Below are 14,372 nucleotides of genomic sequence, written 5' to 3'. Positions count from 1 at the left end.
TGTGAGGGAATGAGAGAGAGTTAGAACAAGGATAGATCACAGCCGTTAATTTGATCAAATGGTGGAAAAAAAAACGTCTCCATCGGTGCAGACGTTTTTACCGTCTCCACATAAGAAATTGCCTATAAATATATATATAATTAACTTATTTGATAATGGAAGGTTCTGTAGACACCTATTTCGACATCAATTTTTACACTGATTTTAAATCATTAGATTGATTAGATTGTTTAATTTATTTAACAGCCTTTAATAATTAATGAAAAATTATAATTATATTTGTTTCCAAAAATAATAATTGTAACTATGTTTATTTAATAGCCTATAGTATAAAATAATCTAATTTATTTAGTAACCTCATACAAAAATCTCATTTTATCTATTAAAATTAAAGTCTTTTTTTTGTGCAAGTCTTTAAGTTATTTTTAATTTTAACAAAAAATCAATATATTTTTAAAAGTCTTTTGCTAAATAAAAAATTAAATACTAAAATATTTATAACTTAAATCTTAGTTTGAAATAAACTATCATGTAATTTTTTTGTGACAAATTCTTTTTAAATAAAAAACTATCATGTATTTGTATTTATAGAACTTATCATTTATTTTTACTTAGTGAAATTTTTACACTGAACATAATTTGTTTATAAGATCATTGAATAAGTATCAATGTCCTCATATTTTATTTCTAAGAAAACTATCAAAGACTAGTAAAAAAACCAAATAGTATAAAATAGATTTCAAATTTTTGTGGAGAGTATAAAATTATATTTTTATCATAAATTTAAATATTTTATTTGTTCGCTCACTATTTTTATTTTTGGAAACAAATACTAGTTGATTTTTCTTTAATTACCAAATATTATTAAATAAACTAAGTAATCTAAACCATTAAATATTAATTAATTTAATGGTACAAATTCAATGTAAAAATTGATGTAGAAATGTTTCTATAGAACTTATCCGTGAATTTGCTGTATTGTATTAGCCTGTTATATTTGGTTGCACGTGCATTGAGTAATGGAGAAAATTTCACATTTACTGGCAAAGAGGATCGATTACTTAAAAGCGTTATTCACACACTTTCATCAAAGGTTGATAATGTGTGAAAAATGAGAAATTTGTAAATTTACGATACCTGACTAATATAAAATAGTATTTAAACAACGAATTAAATTAATTTGAGGTATAACTAAATTTTGTTACAGAAAAATATATATTTTTAGAAAATTTTACTAATAAAATTAATAATACTTCCTTTTTTTTTATTGAAATATCTATTTTTCCGAAAAGAATAATAATAAATTTCTTCTTTTATCTTTAGCAAAGAGAAAATTTTAAAATAAAATAGAAAATACTAAGAAAAATCAAGAGAATTGCCTTATATTAGGTCAAGTCCAAGGATAAAATTCATTTTGGTGTTGTTTCAACACTAAAATGGTGGAATTTTAGTATTATTTTTTTCATTACAATCACAACACCAAAAATTATACAAATTAATATTTACAATATTATTATATTATTTCAATAAATCAAAACCATTATTATATATATTTTAAAAACTATTAATATTAAAAGTCAAAAGTAAAAAAAAAATTAGCTTTGTTACACTGTCCTACTAAATATGGACACCGTAGCTCATCATCAAAATGAAGGATGAACTATATTTCAGTTAGTATGACATATGATGTAAAATTGGTACATTGTAGCTTTTTGCAGTCCATAGATTTGGCCTCAGGTATCTCCAACCTATTACTTCATTATGGTGTTGCACTAACACCAAAATTAAAGAATCTTAACACTATATTTTTTTTCCATTCCAATCACAACATCAAAAACTACACCAAAAAATATATTATTTATTATTATATTATTTTAATTATTTTTTGTATATTTAATCAATTTCAATGTTAATTTTATTTTCTTATAGTGTAGAGTAAGAATTTTCACACAAATTAAAATAAATTATATAAAAAATTAATTATGAAATATTTGAAATTTTATTTAAAAAATTAAATTATATGTGTATTTATAATTTAAAAAACCCACCATAAAATATAAACAAAAATAATACTCATATGTTTATATATATAAATATATATATATAAGATATAAATATATTTATCTTAATAAAAAAAAATTGCCGTGTGAACAGTGCACGGCATTTATGCCGTGGCACTGTTCATCAACGGGTAAATGCTGATAATTTTGGAGTTGGGTTGGAGATGAATTTGTGCTCTCCACGGCATATATTGCCGTAGTCCCGTCGGATTGGAGTTGGCCTAAGGCCATCTCCAATCCCACTCCATTACGGCAATATATGCCGTGGAGAGCACAAATCTCTCTCCAACCCAACTCCAAATGTATATGCATTTACCAGTTGATGAACAGTGACACGGCATATATGCCGTGCACTGTTCACACGGTATATATATATATTTTTTTTATTAAAATAAACATATTTATATCATATATATATATTTATATATATAAACATGTGAGTATTATTTGGGTTTATATTTTATGTTGGGTTTTTTAAATTATAAATACACATATAATTTAATTTTTTAAATAAAATTTCAAATATTTCATAATTAATTTTTTATATAATTTATTTTAATTTGTGTGAAAATTCTTACTCTACACTATAAGAAAATAAAATTAACATTGAAATTGATTAAATATACAAAAGATAATTAAAATATTTCAAACTTACATTCTAATATTAAAATCAAATACACCAAACATAAAATGGAAAACAATATAAATATATATATATAGAACACAAGACAAACTAAGACATACTTCTAATAATTTTAAAAATTATTCCCAGTTCCGCCAAGATAGTCATAATATTGACTATAATCTTGTGAAGGATTTTGAGATCGTTGATGTTCATCTTCAGCTCCTTCTCTGTGTTCTTCTTCATATTGAGATCTTTGGAACTGAGATGCTCGATATTGAGATCCCTGATATTGAGATCCTTCTCCTTGTTCTCCATGTTCGGATGTTTGTGCTCTTGATCTATAAATTTTTCTCCTTTCGCTTTGAATAAATTGGCGAAACTCTGGATCGGATATAGAATTCATATCCATAAATAAAATTTTATTCTCTTCTCTCATTCTAGCCACATCAACCTTTTGTCTCAGAAGTTCATTTCTTTCAAAGTTACCCTTTTCTATAACGTTAACAAGTTTTTGACTTTGTTCCATTAATTTCTTAAATTGTTCATCACTTTTTTGTTTTCCTTTTGCTTTTTTCACACCGATAGGTCTTTTAGATAAATTAATAGGAACTTCCTCCTCATTCATATTAAGATCAAATGAACTCATACCGGTGGGTGCTGATGTCGGTGATTCGAAGCCAGAAGAACAAGATTGGGGGGAATTGAAACTACGACGTTGTTGTTGGAATCTAGCTGGTGAATTGGTGTTGTCATTTGTAAATTTCTCACAATCTTTAAGAATAGACCACACATGAGCAAATTTGAACCCTCTTATGTACTTTGGATCTTGTGCTAATAGCATCTTCGCTTGATTTAACTATTGAATAATAAATAAATATTGTCAATAAAATTAAAAATAAGTTACTAACTAAAAATAAACTATAACAATATATACTCACAATATCTTCTTGAGAAGCACCACTTGGATTTTTATTTTCAATTTGGTTGACGCATCCCCTCAATTTTGAAATTGCCGCAAGAATGGTCGTCATTCGAGTTTGCAAAGATCTTCTCGGTCGAGGTTGACTACTAAACTGCCCAGAGTGATATGCTAATTCAACTCTTGCCCACATCTGATCTCTGGATTGGTTAATTCCTATGATTGGATTTTGAGAAATGTCAAGATACACATGACACAAGTGCACATCTTCTTCAATTGAGTATGAAGAAGTTCGAATTGAAGTCATTTTGAAAGAGAAAGAAGTTGGTTTAGAACTATGTTGAAGAGGTGTGGTCATCTTATGTGAAAAATATGTCATTATATAGGGATGTTGAAGGTAGATTTCTTAAGACAAAATAATTTGAAATCTGAAGACAAAATACGATGTGACAATACAATGCTACGGGTATCTTTTCTGAAGACAAAATATGATGTGACAATACAATGCTACGGGTATCTTTTCTTAAGACAAAATATGATGTGACAATACAATGCTACGGGTATCTTTTCTTAAGACAAAATAATTTGAAATCTGAAGACAAAATACGATGTGACAATACAATGCTACGAGTATCTTTTCTGAAGACAAAATATGATGTGACAATACAATGCTACGGGTATCTTTTCTGAAGACAAAATATGATGTGACAATACAATGCTACGGGTATCTTTTCTTAAGACAAAATAATTTGAAATCTGAAGACAAAATACGATGTGACAATACAATGCTACGGGTATCTTTTCTGAAGACAAAATATGATGTGACAATACAATGCTACGGGTATCTTTTCTTAAGACAAAATAATTTGAAATCTGAAGACAAAATATGATGTGACAATACAATGCTACGGGTATCTTTTCTTAAGACAAAATAATTTGAAATCTGAAGACAAAATATGATGTGACAATACAATGCTACGGGTATCTTTTCTTAAGACAAAATAATTTGAAATCTGAAGACAAAATACGATGTGACAATACAATGTTATGAGTATCTTTTCTTAAGACAAAATAATTTGAAATCTGAAGATAGTGAATATCTACACTATAAAACATTGGCTTAATGTAGACCAACTACACATACGACTAAAGATGAATTCTCATTATGGTAGTTCATCTTATTTGGCATCGTCTTCTTCTTCTTCAGATGATGATGATTATTATGATGATCTAGAAAAACAAGTGGTATGTCAAATTACTGCTAACAACAATTTTTGCATCGCTCAACATCAAAATAACGAAGGGTCACACAGGGGCTCAATTCCTGGTCATATAGTAGTCAACCGTGACCGAGAAAATGCTGATTGCAATCTCTTCAACGACTATTTTGCAGAGAACCCTCGATTTTCTGCCTCGATGTTTCGCCGAAGATTCCGAATGGGTCGTGCTTTATTCCTTCATATTTATGATGTTGTACAAAGGCATGACAATTACTTCGTCCAACGAAGAGATGGACTCGGTAAGCTTGGGTTATCGGGTCTACAAAAAGTAACAACCGTATTTCGAATGTTGGCATATGGTGTACCGGCAGATGCTACCGACGAGTACATCAAAATAGGAGAATCTACTGCTTTGGAAAGTTTGAAACGATTTTGTCGTGCTGTTGTCGAGGTCTTTGGAGCCCGCTATCTCCGATCACCTAACGCTGATGATGTTGCAAGGCTACTACACATTGGTGAAAGTCGAGGTTTTCCAGGAATGTTGGGTAGTTTAGATTGTATGCATTGGAAATGGAAAAATTGTCCTACGGCTTGGGGAGGACAATACGCTGGTCGTAGTGGATCTCCGACTATTATTCTTGAAGCTGTAGCTGACTATGATCTTTGGATATGGCATGCATATTTTGGTCTACCTGGATCTAACAATGATATTAACGTGTTGGAGGCGTCCCATCTTTTTGCTGATCTTGCTGGGGGTGTTTCTCCACCCGCTAATTATGTCATTAAAGGGAAAGAGTATAATATGGGTTATTATTTAGCTGACGGTATATATCCAAAATGGTCTACTATCGTTCAAACCATTCGTGAGCCACGTGACCCGAAGAAACAATTTTTTGCTCGAAAACAAGAAGCATGTAGAAAAGATGTAGAACGTGCGTTTGGAGTATTACAATCAAGATTTGCCATTGTGGCAGGACCATCGCGTCTATGGAATAAGAGGATATTACATGATATAATGACTTCATGTATTATTATGCATAATATGATAATAGAAGATGAACGTGACTTTAATGCACCCATTGAAGAACGGTTCGAAGTGCCAGATCCAGAAGTTGAGATGGTGGGTAATGACGATGCTCGATTTCAAGAATTTCTAGCTCGACATAGAAAAATCAAAGATAAGGATGCTCACATTGCACTTCGAAATGCATTAATTGAACACTTGTGGGACGAATATAGTATCGGAAAATTAGTTTAATTTAATTAATATTTCAAGAGTGTGTTATGTTTTAGGGTTAATTGAATATATTTTATTTTAGTAGTGTAATATTTAAATAGGAAAATGTAATGTGTTATTATAATTTTCAAGTTTTAATATTTATGAAATAAGTTTCATGTAATTAATAATGACATTTTTACTTAATTGATTAATTAAATAAATAAATGATAAAATAATAAAAAGAATATTCTATTTTTATTAAAAAATAATATAATAATAAATAATATATTTTTTGGTGTAATTTTTGGTGTTGTGATTGGAATGGAAAAAAAATATGGTGTTAAGATTCTTTAATTTTGGTGTTGGTGCAACACCATAATGGGGTAATGGGTTGGAGATGGCCTAAGGTGAAGTCTAATAGGACGGTAAAACTGCAAAATGGTGACAAATTCTCACTATATCACAATCCAACAGCGGCATAATTTTTTGTTTTTTCGTTTTTATATTAATATTGTATACATAGATATATATATGTGCATATTATTTTATTTATAAGATAAAATAATATAATAATATGGAATATATTTTTTTATGTAAATTTGGTTGTTGTAATTGGAATAAAAAATAAAAAAGGTGCTAAAATTTCATTATTTTGGCATTGATTTAATACTAAAATGGGTTTTATGGTTGGACTAGTTTTTAAATTGAGAATTTGAAGATAATAAAGCTTTTCAATACAGAATGGTCAAAATGAACGAAATAGAGGAAAAGGATAAAGAAAGAAAGACAATGACATAAGTAGTTAAATACCAAATGTTTAGTATGTTATATAATTATTTGAAAAAAAATGTAAAATATTTTTAAAAGAATCCAAACATAGCGAAGCTCGAGTCTTGCAAGTCAAAATCAAGGTTTTTATATAATTAATCATACAGCTGTGAGTCACTATTATTTATTTATTTTTTGTATATTTATTGATGTTGGCTAGTGAATTCTTATCTAGGTAAATAAATAAATAATAAAAAGGGGCTCTGGTGTTTAATTTATTTTTATATAAAATATATATCTCACAAAAGTGCCGAACGCCGTCTATAGGCGAAAACAACCATTTGTCCCATCTCAAGTTTCATTGTCATTTGGTTCCCATTGGTTTTGTTTTGGATTGGTAAAGTTTATGGGGAAAGTTTATTTGTTTATTAAAAAATTCTGCATCGAAATTGTATAAAAGGCCGTACTACACACAGTTGGCCGCCAATATGGACTCTCTGTAGAATTTTGGGAAGACAAAGGCACTATGATTGTCATTTATTACGACATCCTTAACATACGTGTCGATAATATGTAATAAATTTGATTAGAATTAAACTTTAATTTTGTCAAAAAAAAAAGCTTTAATTAAATAAAAATAAATTTGATTAATCAATTTTAATAAGTATTTATTAAAATTATAATAATTTGTATTACATAAAATTTGAGAATTATTATTGGATATTAATAGTGTCTAATACCACTTCATTTTGTATATGTGATTGATGTAATTTAATTTAAAATAAAATAAATGATACGTATTAAATAGTGTTGAGCATCATAGTACTTACATGTGGTAATATTTGCAAAATTTAGTATTTTTTTTAGATAGTAGAAAATTTTCAATGACTAATGTAAACTTACCAAGTTATTTACAATGGTTATAGTCAAATAATTATTAATTTCAATAATAACTAAAGACTTATAATCATTCAAAAAAAATTATTGTAAAATATACATCACTATTGAATACTTAAATTTAGTATTATTTTGTCAAAACTAACATATGTTACTTAGACCCTTTAATATTATATTTAGATTAAAAAAACTATTACACTAAAATATAATAATGTCACAAGATGGTCTTATGGTTGATTAAACAATTTTGGGTTTTGAAATAAGAAGAGAGATAGCTGTGATTAGTTGGGTAATGTGATCTCGGTTTTGACTAAAGTCTACGCTATGCGGCGAAGAAAAAGTGATTGCGAAGGATTTTCTTCTAAGAAAAGAAAAGCAAGAAAAATAATGGCAGCCTGTAAAGGTTTGAAAATTCAGATTAATGCATTGATAATAGGATGATTAATTTGTTACAATTTAAATTATATATTATTACAAGGATATTAGGTGTGAACACGATGTGATTATGTGGAGAATGTGATTGTGGTATTGTCTTAAAGTATGATGACCCACCCAAGAAAATTCTTGAAGCTCATAGGTTAGGCCTCCAAATAAATGATTGGACTCCATTACCAAAACTCAAAAACCCCCCACGTGATCTGAAAAGGACATATCTTCCTTCTTCTTTTCGGGTTTTAATACATCTAATATGAAGAGAAGTGTGTTTGTAGCGGCCAAGATTGGGCTAAGCCCAAAATTATTAGCCATTTAAAGCCATGGGCACAAGATCCATTCTCAAACCAATAGTCCAAAAGTTCGGAATAGTATTGGACCACAAAAGTCATACATATACCAGTAGAAGTACCATGCTGAAGAAAATAATTTCAACTCAGATATTTAAAAGAATTTTTTACATAATATACTAATTTTTATTAAAAAAAATTACATTTTTTCGGTCAAATATTTTTTTCTTTTCCGTTTACATTTTTAAGAAATTTTTTATATTTTTACAGTTTTGTCTTTTTTTTTTAGTTATTTTTACGTTATTTTTAGGTTTTTTTTTGTTGTTGTTTAGTTGTTATGATATATATTATTTTTGTTAATTTTTAGTGTTTTTTTTTTCTGTTGGTCCATAGTTGTTTTCAAATTTTTTTTAGTTGTTTTACCTAAAAACCGTATTTTCGTAATTATGAAATTGTGAAAATCATATTTTTGAAAACTTGAGTGTGTATTTTTGAAAATAAAATAAAAATTATAAAAAAGTTAAAAAAAAAACAAAAAAAATGTGTATTAAAGAAAAAATTTCTATTTAAAATAAATAAAGAAAATTTTATATCACTCTCCCAATCTATTAAAACTATTAGAAATGGATCCTTCGAAAGACATAACTCTACATTACAACAATAATTCCAGACTATTTTTGGTAGAGAAAAAAAAAGAGGGACGAAAGAAAAAAAAAATTGTTTGTTTAGAAAGAAAAATGGTGAAAGTAAAATATAAGAAAAAACAAAATTATTCATAAATATATTTTTTTTTATGATGTTTTTCTATTTATTCAGTTTTTTTTTTTTAAATAAGATTTTAAAAAAATAAAAAAAATACAGTTTGATTATGTGTTCGTCGCTTTGGTTTGCTTTGACACAAAATCAATCTAAACAACCAAACACACATAACAAAAGCAACTTAATCAACCAAGTCAAACTAAGAGACAAATAACAAAAAAAAACAACAATAAATCATATTTGATTTAGTTGAAAAGAATACACATAATAGATTCGATTATTTAGTAGGTTAATTTGGTTGTTTTACTAAGTTATAAAGTTGACACTTATTTAGGAGATTAATTTGGTTGTTTTATTAAGTTATATAGTTGATTTGATTATTACACCCAAATTTTGAGGACAAATAAATGAGTCTCGAAATGTAAGCTCTAAAAGCGTAAAGTCGAAAATAATAAGCATTGGTTGAATACTTGTATAAATAACTATGATTCTTGATTTGCTGTTGTTGGCGATCAAGCACAAGTTGAAAGACTCGAGATTAAGTTTCAAGCTCGAAAGAAATAATCTTTTCCGAGGCATGTGAGTATTATACGAGCCTTAGTTGCAGACTCGAAGGCGTTGGTCTCCGAAAAATCAGTTCGACGGAACCGCTAGGTGACTGGAATAACGAACTCGAAGTCTTGGTCGATCTCAAAAGTGCGTTAACCTTGCATTGGAGATCAACAACGCGTTTTGTACACAGCAGATGTTAGGAAATCCCTATTCCTTAGGTATTTGTTGTTATTAGATATTAAATCCCAATTATCATGGGATAATATGTAATTAATATATTTATTTACATTTATTTCAAATTTGAATGGTTGATTGTAACTTCCCATGATCAATCTTTGAGAGAGTGTCAAATCAATAATATTGACTTGTGGACTAGTCAAATTTTAACTATTGAACCACGTAAAAAACTATTGTGTTCTTCTAATTTTCTGAAATATTGTTTAGTATTTTTCGTAATTAAGTTGACAAAAAATAGCGTCAACAGTTTTGTGAGAATGCTACTTTGGTTGTTTTGACACAAAATCAACCTAAAGCAGCCTCATTAATTTTATTTATTTAAAACAAAATCTTAAAAAATAAGAATAATTAATTTAATTAAAACAACAACATAACTTAATTTGGATATTTTTTATTTTTCAATTTGTCATGTAACATTTTTACAATTATAAAAAAAAATTCTCTATAATATATTAATAGAATTGTTCAACTTCATCTTTGTTTTAAGTGACATTTACCATTATGAAAATGTGAAGATCAATGGTATAATACAAAATATACTTGTTTTTTTAGAGATGATTTTCCATGTGGTATTTTTTATTTTTAATCCTGTTGTAATCTCATTTTGCTTTATGAATTTTGTTGATTTGGATACTGTTTTGTTTCTAAAATTTATTTACCATTAAATAATACACTAATAGAAAAAAAGGTTTTTTTAGGGAACACCCCTCGCGAGTCATCTATTTGAGAGCCTTAAAAAGTGAGGTTTTTTAAGACTCGCAATAATATTTTTAGGACTCGCATTGCGAGCCCTAAAAGAATGGTCGGCATCGGAGGTGGAGCCACCACTCCACGGTGGTGGTTCGGGAGGAAAATGATTGGGCTTCGAAGCCCAAGTCTCGGGGAGCGTGGTGGTGGTGGTGGTTCTTCTTAGAACGGCTTAGAATGGTCGGATTTGCACTATGATTTCTCGGACCTCCATGGATTCTGACGAACGTTGACTTCCAATTCTGATGGCCGTTGAGTTCGATCATTTAGTGGGTTTCGACGCCCAAAGCGCAAGGAATGCAGTGGTGGTCGTCGTTTGGCTCAGGGTGGCTCGAGGCGGTTGGAAAACACCTGGAAGTGTTTGGGAAACTTAGCACCACTGCGACTTCGAACGATTCTAGGCTGCGGAGGACGGTGCGTGTGGGGCTGGGCTCACGGGGGCCGAAGGTCAACGACCTTCTACATCCACTGGTTCGGCGCGTGTCGACGGTGGACTGCATCAGGGCGGCAGTCAGGCCTCATATTGACGCAGGCGAGAAAGAGAGAGGGAACAAGGTGGCTGCTCCTTGTTTTCTTCTTCTCTAGAGTCCTAAAACCTCCAGAGAGATTTTTGAGGACTTACATTTAGGTGCATGTCCTCAAAATGTGACCCGTAAATGGTATTTTGTAGTAGTGTGCCCTAATATAGCCCCAATTCGAAAATGATAAGAAATTTTTGTCATTTTTTACTTAAAAGTTTTTAGGACACGTTTTGGGAGCCCTTAATACTTTTAGGACACCCAAAGTGAGCTCTTAAAAATCACCACTCATATTATACACTTAAATTTTCTATTCAGGTTTTTTAGGACCCACATATGTTTTTAGGACACTTATTGCGAGCCTATAATGTGTTTTTTTATGACTCTTAATGAGAGTCCTAAAAATTCCAGAGACATTTTTTAGGACTTATATTTAGATGTATGTCCTACAAAAGTGACCCGTAAAAGATATTTTGTAGTAGTGATATTTCATGTTAATATGTAAATTTCCAAATATATATAAGGTGTATTAAGAACATGGACGTCAGGAAAACATGGTAATATTTGTTTTCTCTCAACAGAAAACATGATTTACTGAAGCATATTCACCAAATCTCATGTGTTGTTTACATCTAATGAATCACAAATATTCCATTTGTTTCTCTATGTCATCACACATGTCTTGAGGTGTGTAAAACGGTTTGAAAGATTGTACTTTGAGTTCTTAACAAATTTTTTTTTAATTGGATGTACATTTATTAATACTAAAAGATAGCAAGTAATCTTGATAGTTTATCAACTGGTATGATTATCTTCTTGATGTATTATGATGAATGTATGTATATTAATAAATCCTTATTTAACATGTGTTTTAAATAATTTTTTTGAAATATTGGGCTTACCAATAATACTACTTTCAATGTGCATCTTGAAAATGTGTTTCCAATAGAAGGTACAATACATAACGTTTTTTAAGGGAAATACATAACGTATTAAGATATGTATTCCTTTTCTGTTTTAGAATTTACTGTACTATAAATGGCTTATTAATAATAGCTTAACGTTTTATATTGGGTTTAGACATTTTTTGACCCTTTGTTTTGACAAATTACTTTTTAGACCTTATGTTTTGTAAAATAGTTAAAATAGAACCCTAAACTCAATTTTGATGAAGAAAAAATTGAATATAACAACACAGTTTTTAAGCAGAATGATTTTATTTTTGTTCTGAATTGTTAGTTTGGTAAATTATTTGTGATTTTAGTTAAAAAAATATTGACCAAAATCGGGTTTAGGGTTCTATTTTAACCATTTTACAAAACATAGGATCCAAAAAGTAATTTGTCAAAACACAGGGTCCAAACAAGAAATGAAAAAAAATACAGAGTCCAAAAAAGTATAAACTCTTTTATATTTGTGATATATATAAATAATTAATACGATATTCAAAGTATGTGTTCTTTATATTTATGAGTATCTATCTATATCTTTTCTATATAATAAGTGTGTAGATAACATAAATTCTTAGTGTTATCCCAAAAATTTGAAAAGAATGACGTGGCAGTAAAATTGGCACATGGCATGAGTTAGTGAGGTGATCTAGCTTAGCAATGGCCCAATACATCAGTTAAGAAATTGGACAGATAGTCAAGCCAAATACACCCGACCGAATAGAATATTTGGTTTGGGGTTTGCTTGGCTCAGACCCCAGTTTGAAGACCCTAATAATTGATTTGAAGCCAAATCCAAGAAGATTGAAGGAGAGATTTGGATTTTGGTTCAAGGGATAAAAGCAATAGGTCCGATCGGACCTAAGCTTAGGGGACCTCTTGATATTTTGGCTCGAACGTGTCCAAAGAGTGACTAAGGCTTAAGTTTTAGTCAAGGGGAAGCCACATAATGGCCGATCGGGTATGCCATGGAAGAGGTAGGCTTGGGCTTGAACGAATTGAGGAGGAGGAAAGTAGGCTCGGACCACCTTGGTCCGAGGAGAAGAGTACAAGGTCCGATCGGACCTTGGTTGAAAGAGAGGCTCGGACCACCTTGGTCCGAGGAGAAGGGCAGCATGTCTGATCGGACATGCCCATGGGAGAGGAGCCTTTGGACCATTTTGGTCCGAGGAGATGGCATGAAGAGATGGCTCGGACCACCTTGGTCCGAGGAGGAGAGTACAAGGTCCGATCGGACCTTGATTGAAGGAAATGGGCTCGGGCTTGACCGAGGTGAGATGCCAAAGAAGGTGGTTCGAACCACCTTAAGCCAAGGAGAAAACCATTGTGTCCGATCGGACACAATGAAGGAGTATACCTCGGACTTGCCCGAGGTAAGGAGCAAAGGAAGTGGCCTCGGACCACCTTGGTCCGAGGAGAGCTAAACTTACATGACCTTTGGTCCGAAGAGAGCCATGCACATACCACCTTTGACCCACGAAAAGCTTGAAGGAGTAACCAACATGCATGTGAGACTACGTCAAACTTCCCGAAACGACTTCAGTGAGAATTGGTCTAAGCATCCGGGAATCTCTCACTCCTCACTCGAATTTAGGATCAGTTGTATTTCAAACATTTATTTTGTAATATAAATATAAGGTGAATAATAAAATATCCCTATCTAAAGGGGATATCAGTTAAGAATCTCAGGTCTATAAATAGAGGGTTGGGAGGATCGTAAAGGGACTTTTGGAAAATTGAGAGTTAATCTGTGTTCTAGAGAGAGAAAGTTTGTTTTTCCTGAGAGAACCCTTTTTTTTTGTATTCTAGAATATTTGCACTGAAGAAACTCAGTTGACACTGGTTCATCTGATCTTGAGTGTGAATACAGTAATAAAGTCTCTAAGTGGATTAGGCTATTACCGATTATCGGGGCTGAACCACTATAAAATCTCGTGTTATTTACTTTCATTGATAAAAACTGTCTGTTGTCGTTTATAATTCTCTTGAAGGCTTGTCGTATTTGACGTCCTTACGTCGTTGGCTAAAATCACAGTCAACACTTAGTTTTAAAGAATTTTTATTTTTTTTACTGTTAACTTTAACAGAATATTTTTATATTTAACGATAGTTTGTAAATACTTAAACTTAAATAAAATTAAAAATTTTAAAATATGATATTTTTGAGATATTTTACAAT

At 30.4% G+C, this 14,372-nt stretch overlaps 2 protein-coding genes across 2 annotated transcripts; one reads left to right on the top strand and one right to left on the bottom strand.

Moving 5' to 3' along the window:
- Positions 1–2,815: 2,815 nt before the first annotated feature.
- LOC133793801 (uncharacterized) lies at positions 2,816–4,096 on the bottom strand. Its single transcript, XM_062231076.1, has 2 exons — positions 3,624–4,096; positions 2,816–3,541 (listed from the first exon to the last, which is right to left on the bottom strand). The coding sequence occupies exons 1-2, from the start codon at positions 3,981–3,983 to the stop codon at positions 2,816–2,818; spliced, it is 1,086 nt and encodes a 361-aa protein (XP_062087060.1). The 5' UTR covers positions 3,984–4,096.
- A 195-nt stretch (positions 4,097–4,291) lies between these two features.
- On the top strand, positions 4,292–6,082 carry LOC133795421 (uncharacterized). The gene is made up of 2 exons (XM_062232874.1): positions 4,292–5,358; positions 5,572–6,082. The coding sequence occupies exons 1-2, from the start codon at positions 4,757–4,759 to the stop codon at positions 6,080–6,082; spliced, it is 1,113 nt and encodes a 370-aa protein (XP_062088858.1). The 5' UTR covers positions 4,292–4,756.
- The last annotated feature ends 8,290 nt before the right edge of the window (positions 6,083–14,372 follow it).

Source organism: Humulus lupulus, chromosome 8, assembly GCF_963169125.1.
Source record: "Humulus lupulus chromosome 8, drHumLupu1.1, whole genome shotgun sequence".
NCBI lineage: Eukaryota > Viridiplantae > Streptophyta > Magnoliopsida > Rosales > Cannabaceae > Humulus > Humulus lupulus.
The sequence above is the reverse complement of the archived record's forward strand: the minus strand, read 5'-3'. Positions and strand labels throughout refer to the sequence as shown.

What these genes read in the sequence shown, in the direction of transcription:
- LOC133793801 (XM_062231076.1), bottom strand. Translation starts at nt 3,983, where the DNA reads ATGACATATTTTTCACATAAGATGACCACACCTCTTCAACATAGTTCT. An exon ending in GTGCTTCTCAAGAAGATATT is followed by an intron (nt 3,542 to 3,623) that starts GTGAGTATATAT and finishes ATTATTCAATAG; the next exon opens with TTAAATCAAGCGAAGATGCT.
- LOC133795421 (XM_062232874.1), top strand. Translation starts at nt 4,757, where the DNA reads ATGAATTCTCATTATGGTAGTTCATCTTATTTGGCATCGTCTTCTTCT. An exon ending in GGTGAAAGTCGAGGTTTTCC is followed by an intron (nt 5,359 to 5,571) that starts AGGAATGTTGGG and finishes TTTTGCTGATCT; the next exon opens with TGCTGGGGGTGTTTCTCCAC.